Below are 21,833 nucleotides of genomic sequence, written 5' to 3' on the forward strand. Positions count from 1 at the left end.
AAACTGCATTCGTTGTCCGTCGCCCGTTTTCGTCTTAACCCCCGACGTTCTGTCAGTGTTAGTTTCTCAAATCTAGCATATAAGCTTATACTTAAACATGTTATACATACTTTTCACTTTAGTCCCTTAAAACTCTAACATCTGAAATTCTTGTATTTTACAATCTACCCAATTAAATCTAAATTTGACTTCGTAACTATACACTAAGGAGCACAAACTATCAATAAACATCATTGTAATCCAAGTTGTCATCTCTATCATTTTAATCCTCAAGAACTCATCAAGGGTTTCTTTAATAATCACTTAATCAAACTTCATCTCTACAATACCCATTAGCTACTCGACTCATTTTCACCATGATCACAACTTAAATATACTAATTACCCATGAAACCAAACTTTCTCATCTAGGATTTTCAAAGTTTCCATCTATGTTAACTAATTAAAACTTTATTAATTAGAAATTCCAATGCTTGGGCTCTAATTATCTAACATCATTAAGTAATAATCTAGCAAAATTCAAGACAAAAAGCTTCCTAACCTTGAAAATTGCTGGACGGCAATGGAGAAACCTTTGGAGAAAAATTTTCGTCTTTTTCCTCGTATGCAGTTTGGAAAGAATGAAAATGAACATCATTTTTCATTCTTTTTAGGGTAAATTACACCAACAGTCACCAAACTATGGGGTAAATGACAAAACAGTCACCTAGGTTTCATTTCAGTCACTTAACTTTCAAAAAGTAACAAAATGGTCCTTTTTGCCATTTTTCGTCACAGACGTCACAGTAAAGTGACGTGGCAGGTAACGGAGTCCTTGCTGTCAACCTTAAGTCTAGCTAGCCAGTTACTAACACTTTAATAATAGTACCAACACTATTTTAGGGTTTGAAAAAAAAAGAAAAAGAAGAAGAGAAGTAGGAAGAGAAGAAGAAAAAGGAGAAGAGGAAAAATGGATATGCCTGAAGTGATTCCGGTGTGCTATTGTGGAAACCCAGCCAAATTAAGCATGTCTTGGTCCAATGACAACCCAGGTAGGAGGTTTTTTGGGTGTAACAAATTCGGCAGTCGGTTTCGAAAACCATGTCGATTTTTCAGCTGGTTTGATCCACCATTGACGCCCCGTTCAAGAATGGTGTTGTTGGCTCTTCTGAAAAACTGAAGACATTGGAGGATGCAAGGAAGAGGGAGACAAGAACCTGGTTTTTGGTGCTTGTAATTGTTATTGTTTTTCTATTTTCAAAACTTTAAAAATCATTTTATGTTAATTGAAAACCAGCTTATGTTTTGTAATTTTGTTGCTGGTAAATTGTTGCTTATGTTGGTATAGATGGCTGCTGTTATACATGGCTAACCATCTCATGTTGTTTACAAACACTTGAATGAAATGGAAAATTTTTGTTGATTACAAATTATGTTGGAATATTTTTATTGCTTAACATGTGTTAAAAATGGCTACTGGTATACATAGCTAACCAACTCATGTTGTTGTTTACAAATTGCTTAACACTTGGTATACATGGCTACTGGTTAGAAAAGATAACAATTGATATACAAATTGCTTAACAGTTGGTATACATGGCTGCTAGTTAGAAAAGATAACAGTTGGTATACAAATTGCTTAATAGTTGGATAACAAATAGCATGATAAATTGCTCATATATTAAGCCCAATATGCCAAACTGTTTACAAAAGGAATGAGGGGAAAAATATTGTCAAATTTTCCTACAATTCATTACAATTGAACAGATGTGAATTGTAGGGAAATTTACAAAAAAATTCAATGACTATGCCTAAGTTTATCAACAGTAGCAATCATAGGCAAATTTCCCAAAAAATTATCTACCTAAGTTAAAAATCAGTAGCAGGCAAATTTTCACAGTTTTAAAAGGTTAACAAAATGCAGTCTGTTCACATAATCATCAATGGTCTGTCATGGATGAATCTTGAGTAGAAGGCATCCATCTAACAGTGGTTGTGGTTGATTTTCTCTTTAATGGGAGCTTTTGTCTTAGGGCAACTTCTTGATGAGTTGGGGCAGTAGGTATCTGAGTTGGGGTAGTAGGTAATTGAGTTGGGGCACCTTGTTGAGTTAGGGTACCCTCTTGTTGACTTGGGGTAACCTGTTGCTGGGTTTGGACACCAACTTGATGTCTTTTAACCTACAAGAATAAAAGAAATGTAAAAAAAAAACAAATTCATAAGTAGAAGTATACTCTAAGTTAAGGCAAATTACTTACTGGAATGTTTTGGCCAACTTCCCCTTTGCAACTCCTCTTATTGTGGCCTATTATTTTGCATTTACTGCACCTCATCTCCACCCCTCTCTTGCTTAACCTTTCTGTTGTTTGTGGTTCATCAGGTTCTTTCCTTCTCACTTTAGTAGGTCTGTCAGGTGACCTTCTTAGTGGAGGAGGTAGTATTGGTTGCATGTTTGACAAAGAGGCCTATTGTTTAGGACCCCTTACTGGACTTACAAAGTTGGAGTAAATTTGAATCTGGGTTTGCTTGGTGTGCCAGGTTGGTCTCTAGGAACTCATTTTTTACATGAATGACAGCTAATACATGCATGCAAGGGATGCCAGTAAGATCCCAATTCCCGCAGGTTCAGGAATTCTGAACTAATTCCACCACATGCTGGCTGCCTGGACCACTTTCAACCTGATACTTGTCCCCACCAACATGTGATGGAACAAACCTAAAAAACAGTAAGCATACTTGGTTAAAACATACAATGACACATACACCCCCTAAAAGAGCAGTCACTACATGCAAATTATAAAAAAAACTCATTGCATGCATATTAAAAAATAGGCAACACACCAACAATCATTGTATGCATATTAAAAAATAGTCAACAGCTTTCCAACAATCATTACATGCATATTAAAAAATAGTCAACAACTTTCCAATAATCATTGCATACATATTAAAAAAAGTTAATAACTTTCCAACAGTCATTGCATGTGATCAGCAACATTAAGTCAGAATATAGGCATTAGAAAGAATCTTTACCTTAATGAATCTTTTATATTTACACCCAGCTTTTTCTTGATCTTTGGACACAAAGTTCCTTTCCATTTGTCAGCTTCTTCTTTCTTCTTGACAATAAGTAACATAATCTTGGTCCTTACTGTTTCCATCATGGTCAGAATAGGTTTACCTCTTGCTTCTAATATCATCTATCCATAAACCACAAAAATGATTAGTGAATTGCTAATGATCAGTAAGAAACATAAAACATAGGGATTTACCTTGTTAAATGATTCAGATAGATTATTCACCAACATGTCAGAATGACTCCTAATTGAGAAGTGAGACCTTGACCAGTGAACAGGGTTTTTCTTCTTGAACCAGTCATATTCATGGTGATTGGTTTTTCTCAGTTCATCCATGGCATCATCGAACTCTCTTGTAGTGCTTGCTTTGGCAGCTTTCCAAAGCAAATCTTTCAACTCCTTTGTTCGGAAACCAGAATTCTTGAAATTAAAATGTAGGTGTCTAACACAGTTTCTTGTTTCTGCATTAGGAAACAACATACATATTGCTTCCAAAAGTCCCTACAATTAGGAAAAAAATAATTTAATTCTTTAACAAACCCTAAATAGAAACAACATAAATATATATATATATAAAAATAGAGTTTTACCTTTTGTTTGTCAGACATGAAAGATATGTGGTACGAGCTCACAATTTCCAAGTCCATTGCAAGCAACTCCAAGAACCAAAGCCATGATGCTTGGTTTTCACTTTCAACAGTAGCATATGCAAGTGGATAGATGCCATTATTTGCATCTATCCCAACAGCTACAAGCAAGTAGCCACCATAGTAGCCCTTTAAGAAACATCCATCTAAACCTACTATCCTCCTACAACCAGCCCTATAGCCATCTTTGCATGCCTGCAAACAGACATACATTCTTTGAAACAATCTGTTATCCAAATAACAGATTGTTGTTGTTCCCTCATTTTGGGTCCTAACCTCCAATAAGTACTTATAAATCTTCTCATATTAAGCCGTATGAGCTCCTTCAATTAATTCCAATGCCCTAAGTTTAGCCCTCCTACATTTGGTTAATAAGACCAAGCAACAAAAATCTCTTTTGACATCTTGCTGTAATGATTTTAAAAAATAATCAGAATCAGCAATGAATTTTTCTTTATACTGTTCACCTATCCAAGCTGAGGTTACATTCCTATTTTTATAGACTTTGGAACAAGTATGGTTAGGGTTTGAACTCCTAATTTGCCAAGTCTAGTCAGTAGGGTCATTAGGGTTTAGCCTAGAAGCCCATATGAACCAAGAACATTTTTCATTTCAGACTGCCTTTAACCTTCTTAAATCATTTTTGGGAAACTTAATAAAATAACTATTCAACTTACCATACTGCTTGGCAGCTTCTTTTAGACTGTGTTTAGACTTAAATAACATTCCAACCTTAAGTCTAGGATTACTCATGTCATTCTCTAGGTTGAACTCAGGCCAATTTTGGCCATCTGAGTCAAATCCATGTGCACTATCTAACCTCCTAGAATCATCACTTTCACATAGTTCATCTACTTCTATACCATCCATGTTTAAACCATCTAAAGAAACTCTTTCAGATGCATCACTATCACTACCAGACACTTCACTACCAGACACGTTTTCTTCATTCTCATTAAAATTGTCATCAATTAAACCTGCCAAGCAAAGTACTCATCAATAAAGGCAAACAACATAGGCAAACACTTTAACCATTTTTGTCAGACAATAACCAATACAAAATACCCAATAATTTAATACAAACACTTCTATGATGCACATGGCAGACAACAACCAATACAAATATTAATTTAATCAAACACAACTATTTTTCTCATGCACATGGCAGACAATAATAGGCAATAAGCAGTACAATAAAGAAGGTAAATAATAATAGGAGCTTGGATACAAATAATGACAAATATACACAATAAACATCAATTCAATAATGTATAATTTAATGGCAGATACAAACAATGGCAGATATACACAATAAACATCAGTTTAATAATGTATAATTTAATGGCAGATACAAACAATGGCAGATATACACAATAAACATTAATTTGATAATGACATTCATACAATGGCAGATACAAACAATGGCAGATATACACAATAAAGATCAATTTGATAATGACATTCATACAATGGCAGATATATACAATAAAGATCAGTTTGATAATGGCATTCATACAATAATAGATACAAACAATGGCAGATATACACAATAAAGATCAGTTTGATAATGGCATTCATACAATGGCAGATACAACCAATAAACATCAAAATCAAAATCAAAATAACCCTAAACAATGGCAGACACAATACAGTACACATTATATGTCATAAACTTTAAAAACCAAACCTTAATCTGTCATGCACATTAATAACAAATAAAATTGAAATCAAAATAACCCTAAATCTAAATCTAAATCGAAATCAAAATCAAATTCTAATCCTAAATTGAGATCGAAATCGAAATTGAAATCAAAATCTAAATCAGAATCAGTGAGTTTCAAAATTGTAATCAAAATCAAAATAGAAATCAAAATCAAAATCGAAATTAAATTTGAAACTGAAATATCCCTAATTAACCCTAAATCGAAATAACAGCATTGAAATCCAAAAAATTTAAAACTAAATGCAAGAACTTACCCGTTAAAGTGGATGTAACAACACTGGTAGCTTCCCTTCTATTGCCTATTGTCCCTGACAATCAAAAACTTCTAGTTCGTCTTCTTTTCTCCCTAAACAAAATAAACCACCCTAAACCCTAAAACTTATACCCTGTTAATCGATTATTGAACCGATGTCTAACCCTAAACCCTTCTTAATCGATTCTTAATTCAGTTTAAAGCCTAAAAAACCTCAAATCACGATTAAAATTTCCCAAATCGATTTTCCTTTCCCCCCCAAATCCCCCTAAAGCTAATCTGTTTCTAACCCTAAAACATTAACCCATTAACCCTTCAATTTTTTCCTTAAACCCGTCCTAAACTCATCAGCCGTCGCCAACATGGCAAGTTAACTTGCCACATCAGCGGTTAACTTGCCACGTCAACAATCCTGTTAATACCCTAACGGTAACTGTTAGTTAGTGACTGTTTTGTCACTTTTTTCTAACGTTAGTGACCGTTTTGTTACTTTTTGAAAGTTAAGTGACTGAAATGAAACTTAGGAGACTGTTTTGTCATTTACCCCAAAGTTTGGTGTCTGTTGGTGTAATTTACCCTTCTTTTTATTATAGTAACATGCATATATAATAAAAATAAGAATTATATCATCTAATGGTCATCAATCAATGCATGAAAATGTTGGTGGATTTTAATGGCATGGATTAATCCACTCCACTAACCCATTTTATTTATGGTTTATTTGCTCTCAAGTCCTTAGTGTAATTATACTATGAGAACTTAATTCCTCAAATCAATTTTTCTTAATTATGTTGACTTGGAACTTAGTCTTGTACTATACTTAATTTATCTAATTAATTAGTAATTCTAATTCCTAATTTTGTAATCATCACATAAATTCCTCAATTAAAAATTTCAAGGTTAGCTCAACTCAATGAGTTTAATCTTGAAATCGCATTTTTTTGACACTTATGAACATCGGGTTGTTACACATTGAATATGTTTAAATATAAAATTAATCGTCAAACAATCACTTTTCCCATTTAGGTATCTTTTTTTTAAAAAAAATGGTCATAGGTGGTACATAAATTATCAATTTTGTGTCATTTTACCCCAAATCACAAAACCAACCAATAAAAACATGACACATGTTATATTTTTATTGGATGTTGTACACTTTCGTGGGTAAAATGAAATGAACCCGAAGGCCCGCTCGAAATGTAGGAGGGTTTGGAAAAATATATAGGCCCAAAAAATGGGCTTGGACAAAAAATAAGGCCCGTTTAAAAAACTGTCCAAGACTCGAGTAAGGCATTTTTGGTCCGATCCGGCCCAAATTCACTAAGGACAAAAAAATCTATTTTTTTTAAATATTATTTTCTTATTGTTTTCTCCCTATTTTGCTATCATTTTACTATTATGTTGCTTCTATTTTGTTGTTATTGTTTGGATATTGTATAAAACTTATTTTATTGTTAATTTTGTTATTATTTTAAAGACATTTATTAATTTAGTTATTGTTTTAGAGGTATTTACTTGTTAAGTTGCATCTATCTTAGTGTTATTTAAGTATACATATTTTTTAAAATTTATTTTCAATTTGTTAGAAAATATTTATTTTGATTTTTAGTATTTTTGATGTATTATATATTTTTTAAAATTAAAAAAATAATATAAAAATTAATATAGAAGAGTCAAGTTAGGTCGGGTCAGGCTCGGGTTTTAACATTTTTATCTAGACCGGGATTGGATAAAATTTTAGGCCTATTTTTTGGGTTGCCTAATAAACGGGTCTAAATTTTTAGTTGAACCCGACCAGCCCATGCACACCTCTACTTAGGTATCCCTTTATCCCTTTTGACAAAAAAAAATTAGTTAGTTAAAGTGATAAAAACCACTGACTAAATAATGTAATAGTTTTTTAAAATTGATTAAGTACAATAAGTATAAATATAAATACACAACAGAAAGAAGGACAAATACATTCACTAAAGCCAACAATCTGAATTAAAACTCACACATGACAACCGTATGACAACCGTATAAGGTAAGACTCAGATACCCACACAAAATTTATGGATAGTGTAATAAGAAAATCTTTTCCATAATGATAGACTACGTGCTAAGCAGGATAAACCTTGTTTGAAGCTTATTTTAAGGATAAAGTAGTACTAATAGAAAATTTAAAAGAATGGCTTAAAAGGTTGAAATTTGGTTCATTGGAATAACGTAATGATACATCCATTGCATCTGAAGAAACCGAAAAACGTGAAAACATTTTCATGTATGAGTTTCAGATTCTTTTGTGCAAAAGAAAATCTAACTTAAGATCAAATCTATGAATTTGGACTCAATCAGCCGGTTTAAGAAATACATATTTAAGCAGCAATACAGAATCAATAAGTTAAAACTACAAATCTTATGAATTATAAGCAAAATTTTTCAAAAGAAGAAACAAATAAATACCTATACCCAACCGAACAGAATCCTATTCTTTTAATTACTAGCAACCATATCCATGCTTCTACTTCTTAGCAGCAGTTCATAATTCCCACTCGAGGAGTACTTTAACCAAAAGATTTGATGAGGAAATGATAATAACTTCCCCCGGCCCTGCTAAAAGAGGTGAACCCCTTCCACACTTCACAGTTATGTTCCTGTCAGCGGTCTGGCCTGATTGTTTTCGATAAGATGATATCTCCAGCCAATTTCCCTAGATTGGCGAAACTCTCTCACTTCGATTCTTTCACGATACACAACGAATCCGAATATTTTCTTCTCTTTGGTTCAGGCTCACCTAACTGAAGTGAAACATAAATATCATTTTCTGACCCCTTTCTTAATGCCGAAAGACTTTTAGACTCCGGGTTCTCCCCTTGGTAATTATCATGAACTGAAGACTTCCCATTGAAACTTGGAATAAATTGGTGTTCCACATTAACTGCTGCTTCATCCCTACACTTGGTACCCATGATTGGTAGTACGAGTCCTTGCTGAGGCTCACCTTCAACTTGCTGGATATTTAAATTAATCGGCTCAAAGTTCTCACCAAGTTTATCTCCGGATGGAACTCGGACCAGGGGAGAAGACTCCCCAACTGTAGAATCAATCCCTGCTGCAGAAGCACTTCTTTGATCTTGTACAGCAGCTATGTCAATAAGGAAATAATAAAGTCAAAGCCAATGTAAAGAGACCTGATGCAAAAAAAATTAACCATAAAGGTGACATTGGCCTTTATTCACTTTCTTCCTTTCTCTACAGAACTTAGTTTAGCTATGATACTTTGCCTAAAATACTGCATTTTGTGTGACTTTCAAGTCTAAATAAATAATCAATGATTGAAAAATTAGAAGAAATAAGCCACATCAATACTAAAAACTGGAATCTAACCTTTTGCAATAAATTACCACTTGACCAGTGTCATCTATTAATGCATCATGATTCAGTCTATTTATAATTTCATCTTTTTTGGTCCAAATTATAGTTTGCATATCTAATGCCATTTAGCCAAATAAATCCTTCATACGCACCAAGAAGAAAGAATCAACCTAAGCTAAAAATTGGATAAAGAATGACTGGTAGTCTTGGGAATACATACCTTGAAGCCCTTCATTGTTTGTGATGAGATCAAGTTCGAGGAGGTCTAGAAGACGCCCAAGATCAACCCCACTAGTCCAATTTTCAGGGGGTCGACCAACTTTGAGTTTCAACCGACCCCTATTAGCAGTCCCACCCCAAATAATCCCAACAGGCTGTGGCTTTTCCTCATTCTGCCCCATTAGAAGTACGAGGCTTCCACTGTCACCTTCAAGGTCAAAAGTCTGCTCATTCTCACCGACAACAAGAAAATCAGTAAAGAAACAGATCCCTTTGTCATCATTGTACTCTAAAGCATATGCCATTATTGTCCCATTGGTCAAGCCAGAGCTTCTTCCCACTTTGACAACTTGCCTTCCAATGAGACTGCTAATCGGAGACTGCAAGTCTATGATGTGAACATTACCAATCTGACCTATTCCTTTTACAGTTGTAGTTACATTGTTCATATTGAGATCATCAGCAAAAGGAATAAAAGCCCCATCTGCTCGAACAAACGTTTCTGCAAGAGGACCAAACCGTCATAGACATGCAAGGAAGTCAAGAAGCAACAAGAATTACATTAGCACATATGTAAAGTTAAACATTGTATGTATCAGGACTTTGAAGCCTTCTAAATCTTCATTCAAATTCAAACAGTAGACCATAGCATTTGTTAGGTTTTGATTACGATTCTGATTTGATTCTGATTGCTGAGATTTGATTCTGATTTTTATTTCTTAGAATTTCCTTATTAGTCTAAATAAAACTTTGCTAACAAATTAAGATATTTCGCAGATTTTTGACAGCACAAAGTATTTTGGATGAAAGCATAATTACCAAGGTAGTAATTACGCTTGTTTGTAATTACAAATAATTGTAATTTCTTGACGTTTTTATAGATAGAAGGTAAATACATCGTAATCCCCTAAGTCATGTTTGGTAGTGTAAATTGTAAGTACACAGATACATAATTTATATATTTTTTAAAATGATTAATTATCAGAAAAAATTATCAGCACGTTAAAAAGAGTCTAAATGAATAATAAAAATTAAAAATCAATTCATCAAATGTAATATATTAGTCTAAGAAAGTAGTTGATAATATGATTACTAAAAACAATAACAAGAAAAATAAACCTCATATGCAATTTTATCTAATTGCTCTAGCATTTCATAATTGTTGAGTTATTCCCTCTTAACATTTTAACACATACTTTTTGCCATCATCTATTGGTCCTTAACCAAGTTTTTCAGCATCTAAATTTGATTCTATATCATTAAGATTACCAAGTTCTATTTCCTCCATGTACTCTTCAAAGTATAGGTAAGTTCAATTCCACGTAGGAATGAATTTATGAAGTATGCAACATGCTAGTACAATTTAACATTGTTTTTTATGCTAAATTGAGGTGATGATGTTAATATGAGAATTTTTTTTTTTTAAACAACAAATGTCCTCTCTCAACCACATTTTGAAATTTTGAATAACTCAAATTAAAAAGTTCATGAGTCATCTCTGTTACTTGTGTTTGGCTCTATTCTCTCAAATAGTATTGTAACCCACAATATGGTGCAAAAAAACTTTTTATATTTGCGTAACTAGAATTTACCACATAATATTTGAGTTTACAGTGCAAGCAATTTGTTGGTTTTATTATAAAAACTTACATAAACTTAATTTGGAAAAAGATTTATGCTAGTTATAACCCTTTTTATAGTACGTAAATTAAATTAAAATTAATATAAAATTTAGAATAATAATCTTTATAACAAAAAATTATAAAAAGTCCGATAACTTTTCATAGCACTTCCTATAAATACTATAAGGCAAAAATTATAACATTTTTTAAAATAAGTATATTATTTTTTATAATATATAACATGGACACGTAAATAAATTATATTCATACATTTTTGCCATAACTTTTTTTAAATAAATATATCATAAAACTTTTCATAACACGTATATTATTTTTTATAATATACTTTTTTTCCATAACTTTAGAAATTTTTAGAATTTAAATATTATATTTTTTTGTTACAATTTTATAAGATATATAAATTATTTTTTATAATATAATTTTTTAGGATTTATAATATAACTTTAGAAATTTTTACCAAAATCATCCCCAACACTTATACATATTTATGTTTATAATATAATTTTTAAAACTTGTATAAAAATTATTTTTTAAAGTTAAATCACTTATAAGTGTTTGTAAAGCCATAGGGCAAATTGATTTGAGTGTAATTGCCTGTATAATTACTCCAATTCTCACTCTTCCCCTAAAAACAGAAAGTTTGATTGGGGTGCTCCAATTACACCAAATTCAATAGGACCCACCAATTACAATAGTTATCCAAACATGTCATCTCTGCGTAATTATAAGCAATTACACCCAAATCCAATTAATAGGTGGCTTCCCAAACACTACTAGAATAAGAAATTAGGGTTTTGCATCATATTACTAAATTGTAAACATCTATATAAGAGGTAAATTATTTAGGAATAAAATAAGTTGAAAGTTTCATTAAATTAAGAGGGAACTCCATTAGAATTCCATAACCATAGGCAAAAATAGGAATCGAAATGAGGGCAAAGACCCTTTATTCGAATCCAATTCTTGTGCTTCTTGTTTGATGACTCGATCTCGGACTCAAGACCATAGCAATTTGGCATCAAAGCTACACACCATAAAAGAGATTGATGAGAAAATTTGAAGCCAACTACACAAGGCTCTTAGTACAAAGCGTGATTGATTGCAATAGAGGCACGGGTTGATGCAAAAATAGAACAAATTGAGACTCTACTCCGCGAGTTTTCACATGGGAAATAAACAACTTATGACAAAGGCATTCCAAACCAAATACTTTAGTGTTCGCTTAAGCGGTAGAAGCAACAGTGGATAGACAACAATCCACAAAGGCAGTGTAGGTGGGGGAACAGTGCTCAAATACACCAAATTGGATTTTCCCACATACAATGAATCAGATGACCCCCTTGTTTAGCTCCATAGATGTGAGAAATTGTTTGCCAACCAAAATACTACCCCTCATGATAAGGTTGGGTTGGCTGCCTTCCACATGTTAGGGGAGGCACAATTGTGGTTTTATCAGCTAGAAGATGAAGAACTGAATATGACATAGGAGATTTTCAAGGAATATTGTTCACTTCACTTTGAGTCACTCGTGAAAGGCAACCTGTTACGAAAACCTATAATTTTGAAGCAAATAGATTTGGTTGAGGAATACCAAGGGCGATTATTAGCAGCTTTTGGGGCACACATCATCTGTGCAAACCAATCAACGAGTGGACTTGTTCATTACAGACCTAATCAAACCCATCAAGCTTGATGTGGAATTACATCACCCACCCAATTTGGTTCAAGCGAAAATATAGCAAAACTATTTGAAAGAAAAATTGCTAATAGGATTAAACCCACATGAGAATCCTAGTTTTGTTTAGAGTCCCAAATTTACAAAAAGAGCAACTAAGATGATTCCAGACAAAAAACTCAGGTTACACCCGCATCTAGCAATGCCTCATCTACCATTTTAACAAACAGAGAGATGGTTGAACGATGCCCAAAGGGCCTTTGTTACAATTGTGATGAACTGTATGTGCCAGGCCATCAATGCAAAAAGCTTTTCTAGTTTGAAATAAAGGACGGTGAATCAATAGACACAGAAAGAGATACAAGGGAACCGTGACTTCAAGCTTAAGGACAAGTTTTTTCTCCAAGGGAGAAATGTTATGAATTAGATTCGGATTGTGATTTGATTATGACTTTGTTGGGATTTGATTCTGATCTTTGTTTCCTAGAATTTCCTTACTAATTTAAATAAATCTTTACTAATAAATTAGGATATTTTGCTATTATATTTTCTTTCTTGTTAGAATAAGAAATGTTATAAATTAGGGTTTTGCATCTTATTCCTAAATTGTAAACCACTATATAAGAGGTAAATTATTTATGAACAAAATAAGTTGAAAGTTTCAGTAAAGTGAAGGTAAGCAACTCCCTTAGAGTCCACAACAATAGGCAAAATAGGAACCAAAATAAGGGAAAAGACCCCTTATTCAAATTTGATTATTGTGCTACTCATCCGGTAACTCGATCCCAAACTCAGGACCACAGTAGCATCCTGGTCTGAATTTTAATCAATTTCTCTCTTTTCTGCTTAAATTTCTAATGCAATGATCAATGAACTTCCTAGCAGAAGATCTGAAGGCAGACAATTAAATTGGAAGTTAGTTACCTGGATTTATACCAGCAAAGATTCCATACCAAAGGTCATCTGTGATAAATGAGGTAGCCCTCTCTACAGCACCAAGGTACTCTCCAGGCCCAAGGCTGGGCGGTAAAGGATGAAACATCTTCTGACTTGGATAGTCCAAGTCAACTGCGACATGCCGATTTGTGAGGAAACCTACCTGCCGATTTCCAGTTCGGCTCTTCACTATAGCACCTAGTGTTCCATATGTCTCTTGGCTGGCAACCTACATGTACAAAGAGTAACTGAATTTTTTAAATGGTAAAAACCGGAACAAGTAAAGAGTTATATCCATTTCTTGGAAAGTTCAGGGCTGCAAGTTACTCAAAGAGGAAGTCTTTTTACCATCACTGTTACAAGAAATGTCTCAAGTCTTAACAACCTCCTAGTGTCACGGGCCAAAGTGCAAAGCCCGTGACCATGCCGCAAGAAGCGCCCCATGGAGGTCTATCGATTAGATGGGGGACATTCAGCCCACAAGAACTGGCCCGATTCAAAGAGCTACTAAAGAAGCCTATCAGATTGAAGCCTGGTTGGCCCAATGATGAAGACATGGCAACTTAGGCAATTTTGGTAACTAATCTTAGAAGATAGAATAGAATCATATCTTGTAAGATTAGATTAGATTTGATATGGTAAATCTTGTAAATCTCTAAAATCAAGGGATATAGTGAATCTCATCCGTCGATGTACATGTATCTTGACCGTCGGTTTTGGGGGAGCTCAACTATAAATAGAGAGCCTCCCCCTCATTTGTAAATCATCCATTGTAACTTGAATTCTTCAGAGTAATAGAATTCTTGAGTATTTACTCAAACACTTTTTGTGCTTTCTTTAGCTTTCTGTTGTTCTCTTGTGGCTTCTTTTGGCACAAACGCTTCCGCTATACAAATTGGTGCCTTAGAGGAGTTTTAAAAGAATCTTCTATTTTGGGAGTTAAGGCTGACTTGGGCGAGTTTGGACGAACGGATCGCCTAAGGCCGCACGGATTACGAGACGAAAGGTCTAGCCCCGTGACAAGTGGTATCCGAGCCAAGTTTTGAACCAAGTTATTCGAGTGGTTCAAAGGCACTGTTGGGATGTCGAAAGAAGTCGTTGGTCAGAGTGAGCCAATGGAGACCCGTGAGAGGGCTAGAAAATCCAGTCGCTCGAGGGAAATGCTGACAGCTTTGGAAAATCGAGTGGTGAATCTCGAGGAATTCGTAGGGAACGTGAAAGAGACGCTTGAATTGGTCGAGGGACGCACAGATGGGTTAGACTCAATGGAGGAGCAACTCAGAGATTTTGTGTTGGATTCTCTCGGTGCAAATAGGGAAAAGATAACGGAATTACTCGAGTCTACTGAGGTAAAGCTGGCAGAGAGGGATGAAGCTCTCGAGGATATGGTGCTAGCCATGCAGAAAGAAATGAAGGAGCTCAAAGGGGAGCTCGCGATTTACAAAGCCACTTTGAGTAATGGGATGTTGTCTTCAAGGCCGAAGCAACATGCAATGGATGTTCCCAAACCAGAGAAGTTTAAGGGTGCACGATCCGCGAGGGATGTGGACAACTTCTTGTGGGAAATAGAGCAATACTTCCGAGCGATGGGCATCGAGGATGATGCCATTAAGGTAAACACTGCTTCGATTTACTTTTCTGATGTTGCTCTCTTGTGGTGGCGACGTAGGTCCACGGATGAGAAACGTGGAGGAACGGCTATTGGAACTTTGGAGGAGTTTCAAGGAGAGTTGAAGAAGCAGTTTTACCCTCAATATGCCGAGAAGGAGGCTCGGGCTAAGTTGCGTCGTCTCACGCAACAAGACACTATTCGGGAGTATATGCAGGCATTTAGCGAATTGATGCTTCAAATCTCCGACTTGAGCGAGAAAGAAGCATTCTATTGGTTCGAGGATGGGTTAAAGCCGTGGGCAAAGCAGGAGTTTCGAAGGCAAGGAATCACCGAACTTACTGTAGCCATGGCTGAAGCAGAGTCCTTTGTTGAGCTTGATCCGGCGGCAGACAAGCTTGAGGCATCTAAGCCCAATGGAAGGGGCAATGGTGAGAGAAACCATGAAGAAGATGAAAGGGGACATAGTGATGGGGGCAACAGTACTGATAGCACAAGTGGCAACGGGAAACCACGAGATGCGAAGCGGGGATTAGACAACCCAAGGGACAAGAGGAAGAAAATGAAATACTTCATTTGTCAAGGACCACACATGGCGCGTAAATGTCCAAATAAAGTGATGGTTTCGACAAAGAAGGATGAGCCGAAGGAGGAGGCGAAGCCTACCGAGGGAAACACATCGAAAGTCAATTCGATGGTGCTCATTCCTGGGAAGAGGAATGAAAATGGGTTGATGTTTGTAGACATCAACATTGCGGGTCAGAAGCGGAGTGCTCTTATTGATACGGGAGCATCGGACTTGTTCATGTCAGAAAAAGCTGCGAAGAAGCTTGGTCTGTCGATTAGGAAATCGAATAAGAAGATCAAGGTAGCAACTTCTGAGAAAGCCCCAACTGTGGGAGTAGTTCGTGATGTGGAACTACAAATCGGCGAATGGAAGAGCAAGGAAGAATTCGAGGTAATCCAATTAGATGATTACGATTTTGTGCTTGGCTTAAACTTCCTTCTCAGGATTCAGGCAACTCTGCAACTAGGGGCCGATCAAATCCATATTGCCACCGGTCCATCAACAAAGAGTCTTGTGCCGGTGCATCGGGATGTGAAAGTTGGGACTAAGGTGTTATCGTCAATCCAACTAGTCGAAGATGTTTCGTACGGGAGAAACATTAAATCGGCAAAACGGAATGCTACGAAAGCCTCTTCGGAAGTGTTAGTGGCGCAAGGGACCGATATGAAGCCTGCGGGATCGACTGTGGAGCTGACACCTTTGGGAAAGGTGGGTTGTGCATCGGGCTTCAAGGGAAAAGGAGCGATGCAAGGACAGTCGAGACGAGTAAATGCTACGAGTAAGGTACATTGCAAACACTCTGATAGTGTTTTGAATTTTGACTTGTTGGCTTGGCAAGGTCGTAGGGGCCCTTTCAAAGTTCATAAGCGAGGAAGCCAAGGAACTGTGGGCGGTACGAAGCCGAGGTATGAGAATCGAGGGGATTCCAACAGAAACAAGTCAAAATTGGGGCAAGTTAAAGTGGAGACTACTTGCCAACAGAATGTACCAACGAGTGGAACAGTTCAAGATAAGAGGCGACGGAAGTCAAGGCATAAGTTCCGAAGGAAGGGACAACCTGATCGCAAGACGAGTCAGGAAGAAGCCGAGGCAACGAAAGAGTTTCACAGTGAATCAAGTCAGTGTCATCCAGAAAACGCAACGAGGGCGTTGCGAGATTGGGTGGGGGAGAATGTAACGGGCCAAAGTGCAAAGCCCGTGACCATGCCGCAAGAAGCGCCCCATGGAGGTCTATCGATTAGATGGGGGACATTCAGCCCACAAGAACTGGCCCGATTCAAAGAGCTACTAAAGAAGCCTATCAGATTGAAGCCTGGTTGGTCCAATGATGAAGACATGGCAACTTAGGCAATTTTGGTAACTAATCTTAGAAGATAGAATAGAATCATATCTTGTAAGATTAGATTAGATTTGATATGGTAAATCTTGTAAATCCCTAAAATCAAGGGATATAGTGAAGCTCATCCGTCGATGTACATGTATCTTGACCGTCGGTTTTGGGGAGAGCTCAACTATAAATAGAGAGCCTCCCCCTCATTTGTAAATCATCCATTGTAACTTGAATTCTTAAGAGTAATAGAATTCTTGAGCATTTACTCAAACACTTTGTGTGCTTTCTTTCTTTAGCTTTCTGTTGTTCTCTTGTGGCTTCTTTTGGCACAAACGCTTCCGCTATACAAATTGGTGCCTTGGAGGAGTTCTAAAAGAATCCTCTATTTTGAGAGTTAAGAGTGACTTGGGCGAGTTTGGACGAACGGATCGCCTAAGGCCGCACGGATTGCGAGACGAAAGGTCTAGCCCCGTGACACTAGAAGGATTAGGAAGGGAATTTGAAATTAAGCTATTCACATGATTTTAGAGAAAAAGACACCAAACAATTCTAGAATGAAGAACTCAAGCCTGATATTACCAAAGCTGAAATGCCTGCACATCTATGATTGATTATAAAAGCATAAAAGCTTCCATACTTCAGTAATACTTGCAATATCAAACTGCTCATTGTATAATCAAATTTCTAGCAAAACATTGTAAAAGATAACTGACAGTTAATCTTTCACATGTGTCATGTTTATTATCCTTCAAATTAATTATCAAAAACAGGAATCTCTATCATTGTATAATTAATACCCAAATGATGGTGCAGGTGAAATGATGGCACAATTATGGCTAAATGATGCTCAGAGAAAGATACATGGATTTCTTTTTCAGCCCAGGGAGGAATAATGCAGGACAGAAGGTAAGTGAAAAAAAGAGGAAACCTATTCTACCATGCAATTTTTCATAGTACAGATTGTTCACACTGTTGTAAAAAAAGGAATTCTATCTCTTTTTCGTTATTATTTATTATGAAAAGTTGACAAGGACTTAATTTTCAAAAAGTTGGCCAGCCTACTTCAATGAAATTAGATTAGGATAATATTTTTGCAGAGTGCCATCTTCTAATTATTAATTGGAACTTAGCGTGCAGAATCCAAAGTCCCATAGATATCTCAGGAGTTACATTATTTACACCAGAAAGATGTTTTTCCTTTCTTTCCCTGAAAATTAAAAGTTGAAGTGTTTGATAGAATCAAAGAATGCTTACCATTTTATCGTGCAACCAACTGCTTGAGTAGACAATCCAATAACGGTAAAAGAGAATACTACAAGGTAAGTGTTCAACATTTATGGCAAAACAGATTCAGGATTAATATATAAACATGAGAGGAAAACATGTTATGCAGCATCAGCAGGACATTCTAAGATTTTGTCCCAAAAAGGGGGAAAGGGCAGTAGAAAACCAAATTCCCCCTCTGCAATAAGATATAATTAATACCAAATAATGCCAGCAAGCAGAATGTCAACAAATCATTCATACCATAACTAAACATTGTAAACCACATAATCCTAATATCAAGAGATGAAGATTTTAAGATACAACAAATCTTACATATTTCATGTCCGTGCATGCCCATCAAACACCACTTTTATACACTAAATAAGTACAATTACCTGTGAACCAGAACCAATGATTGGATCACTCCCCCTCATCCCATCCGCAAGCTCAGTATATAATTGTTCTTTAGGAGTTGCTGCAGGTGCACCAAAATACGAGAATTCCACAACATCCACATCACACCACACGCCTCCAGGCCCCTGACCAATATTTAAATAAACATTGTAACTTTCCAAACAAGATCAGTCAATTCATGAAAGGTTAGTCATACATTCGAAAATTCCTTGCTTAGAGCCAATATACTTGTTTAGAAACTTCCAAAACTATGAACAACTTGTAACATTTTTTAGCCAAATCTGAAATGAATTTGAAGACCTCTCAAGGACAATCTAGCATCAGATTAGCAGCTATGGATGATACAAAAACCATAAAAATTTTGATGTAGCTTTAGAACAAGAACAGCCTTCCCTGAACCTACCTCCCATTGAAATTATATTAAAGAAACATAGCAGTTCAGTAAATGCAATTAAGCTAGAAGCATTGAACTTACCTCAAGAGCAGTAGGTAAACATTGAAACTGGCTAAGCCATTGCCTATGAACTTTTCGAGCAACAAAGACAAGAATAGCTGGTATATCCGTCAAAACACCCCGCCGAATATGGAACCCAATTGCTGTGCCAAGACTAAACCTACGCAGTTTTTTACTATGAAATGCTCTAATGGTCATCAACTCAAGTAAAGTGGTTGCTTGCTGTCCTGATGGCAACCGTCCAAGAGTTTCTGGCAACACTCCTTTCTGTAGGTTTCCGAAGTAGTTTGCTCTATCTTCTGCGGCATCAATTAATCGACTTGAAGTAGGCCATGAGAAGTAAGCGGCATTGCTCTCGGAATGCTGAGCACCAGAAGCAAAGGGCTGAAGAGGTGAAGGATTTGATGAAGGCAGACTATGATGATTGCAGAAATTCCTTTCCAAATCTAAGGCAGATTCCTCTGATTCTGTTGATCCAGAGTGATGAAACCTTAAATCCAATCTGGTCCTCTCCGTCTTTCAGCTCTCCTAAATAATAATAATTCAATTCAACTCAAAACTCGTTGAATATTTTAGCACATAAAGCAAACCAGAGTACAGACATTATCATGAACATGTACAATACTTATTCTTGATTACATTCAATACTAATTTAGAATGCCAAAAGAAGGTGATGTTGATATCATTAAAATAGATAAACAAGTATAAGTGAATCATACTAACTCTGTTAAGTCCATAAAGGCCGATTAAGTACGGGTGTAGATAAATGGGCAAACCACACTAACTGCAATAGGAAAAGATCAAATCAAAAGAAGAAAGAAACGAGCAGTGAATTCTAACCTCTGACATGGTGACAACACTAATAAAAACAAGTTTATAAAATGTCAATCCCAGGCAACAAATTATTAAATATTGACAGAACAGGTAGCTATCTTCAAATACACCAACAATGCAATAAAAAGAAACAAAAACAGGACAAGGTTATGTTTAATGTCCAATGGCCATAAAGGAAAGAAAAATTCTTCCAAGGGTATTTTAAAAAGTGAAAGCCAATCAGATAGAACAATGGTATATAATCCTCCCCAAGCTGGAAGAGGAAAGTAAGAGTGAAAGAAAATTAGACTAATAGGGTGATAGCTTAAATAGCTGTAGAGAGAGAACATAACACCCAATTTAAATACCCTTTTTATTGGAGGATGTCGAAAATTTTAACCTTTGGAATATGGGTATTTTAATGGACTAATCCAAATCCAGAAAGCTAAAAAGAACCAATTCAATATATTAAACCCCAGAAATAAATAAATAAAGAGCTCAAAAGAATAGAAAAAAAATATTTGGACTAAACTTTAGAAGCAAACCCAAATAAAAATATGACCTTTTATGAGAATCCTGAGCATATATTAAGCTTAAACTCACCAGTAAACAATGGGGGAGCTGACATGGAGGACTCAAAGTCAAGCCCTTCTGAGATTTTCATGCCCTAGTGATTCTTGCGCATAACCGGTGTTAAACACAATAAGGAAAGAACATCAAAACGCTCACTCGGTGGTATTCTATTAGTATCTCTTTTATGAGAAAAAGGCTCTGAATTTGGGAAGACTGGAGCTTTTCTAAGCAAAAAAACAAAAGGCTCTACATGAGACAGAGAGTGAGAGAAAACAAAAGCCATAGTATAAATTCTGATGGCATGATACTGCTATATTTTATTACAAAAGAACTTCACTAGATCTAACAAATATGTTTTTAATATAAAATTATTATAAATATTAAATGGGATTTTAGTTAAAATGTTAAAGTTTAAATATTTAAAATTATATTTTTAAAATATTTTAAATTATAGAATTGTATATTTAAATCTAGTAGTTTTTTATGCTTTATGGGTTCATATTCTTAGATCAAAGTACGGAATGAAGGAGAGGGTGTTGGATAGTATGGCGAGAGGGAGGTGCTCTTTTTTTTTTGGAGGGTTATTGCTAAGGTGTGGCCTTTACTTTGTGAGAACTTAGGGCCCCTTTGGTTTCAATTTTACCGCCAGTGAGGTGCATTTATAATAAAAATTTGCTACCAAACTCACTGCAGCGTTGTTTGTTTGGACTATCAGTGCAGTGAGATTTCTTTCCTACCACACTGGTCAGCTGATTTTCAGCTGGAGAAATCAGCAGCAGTGGATGAATTTCTTAAACTGTTGGCACTGTAGCAGACAAAAACACCCTTACTTTTATTTATTATTTTACCATTTTAGCCTTGAAAATTAGATTAATATCTTCTCGAATCTGCAGAAAACCCTGCTCTTCAACTCCTGCTCTTCAATTGACACTCACAGCAGACTCAAAGACACTCACAGCAGACTCAAAGAAGCTCTATTTTTCGACTCATATCTTGTTCTCACTTTGCTCTGGTAAGTCAAAACTCTTCTTTTTCTACTCTATATATGTGTTTGAATTGTATCAAAGTAGTTTCTGTTTTTCCTTCTCATCTTGTTCTCATCTTCTTCTTAGCTAAGAAAATAACAACAAATAAATATGTCCTCACATGGAGGACAAAATCTTAAAGCAGTTAAGTAATTAGTAGAAATGAAAAAGAATTTTTGTGTTCATACACAAATCCATATGTTCTTTCTCCATTATTTTTTTACCTCTACTTGCCGTTAAAGAGATTGAACATAATTGATGATTTCATCAAGC

General features: G+C 35.6%; 2 protein-coding genes across 3 annotated transcripts; both read right to left on the bottom strand.

The window, feature by feature from the left end:
• Positions 1-2,603: 2,603 nt before the first annotated feature.
• On the bottom strand, positions 2,604-6,383 carry LOC107963067 (uncharacterized). The gene is made up of 6 exons (XM_016899663.1): positions 6,380-6,383; positions 4,435-4,679; positions 3,646-3,897; positions 3,251-3,556; positions 3,012-3,178; positions 2,604-2,694 (listed from the first exon to the last, which is right to left on the bottom strand). Exons 1-6 carry the CDS (start codon positions 6,381-6,383, stop codon positions 2,604-2,606), a joined length of 1,065 nt encoding a protein of 354 aa, XP_016755152.1.
• A 1,493-nt stretch (positions 6,384-7,876) lies between these two features.
• On the bottom strand, positions 7,877-20,812 carry LOC107963066 (protein NARROW LEAF 1). Of its 2 annotated transcripts, XM_041115610.1 has the most exons (7): positions 20,566-20,812; positions 19,873-19,933; positions 19,171-19,677; positions 18,677-18,820; positions 13,497-13,737; positions 9,256-9,756; positions 7,877-8,805 (listed from the first exon to the last, which is right to left on the bottom strand). In XM_041115610.1, the coding sequence occupies exons 3-7, from the start codon at positions 19,345-19,347 to the stop codon at positions 8,390-8,392; spliced, it is 1,479 nt and encodes a 492-aa protein (XP_040971544.1). In that variant the 5' UTR covers positions 19,348-19,677; positions 19,873-19,933; positions 20,566-20,812; the 3' UTR covers positions 7,877-8,389. The 2 variants fall into 2 exon arrangements, with proteins under 2 accessions (XP_040971544.1, XP_040971545.1); XM_041115611.1 differs by lacking the exon at positions 19,873-19,933 and having other exon boundaries at positions 20,566-20,808.
• Between the last annotated feature and the right edge of the window lie 1,021 nt (positions 20,813-21,833).

The sequence above is a fragment of the Gossypium hirsutum genome, chromosome A06, assembly GCF_007990345.1.
Source record: "Gossypium hirsutum isolate 1008001.06 chromosome A06, Gossypium_hirsutum_v2.1, whole genome shotgun sequence".
NCBI lineage: Eukaryota > Viridiplantae > Streptophyta > Magnoliopsida > Malvales > Malvaceae > Gossypium > Gossypium hirsutum.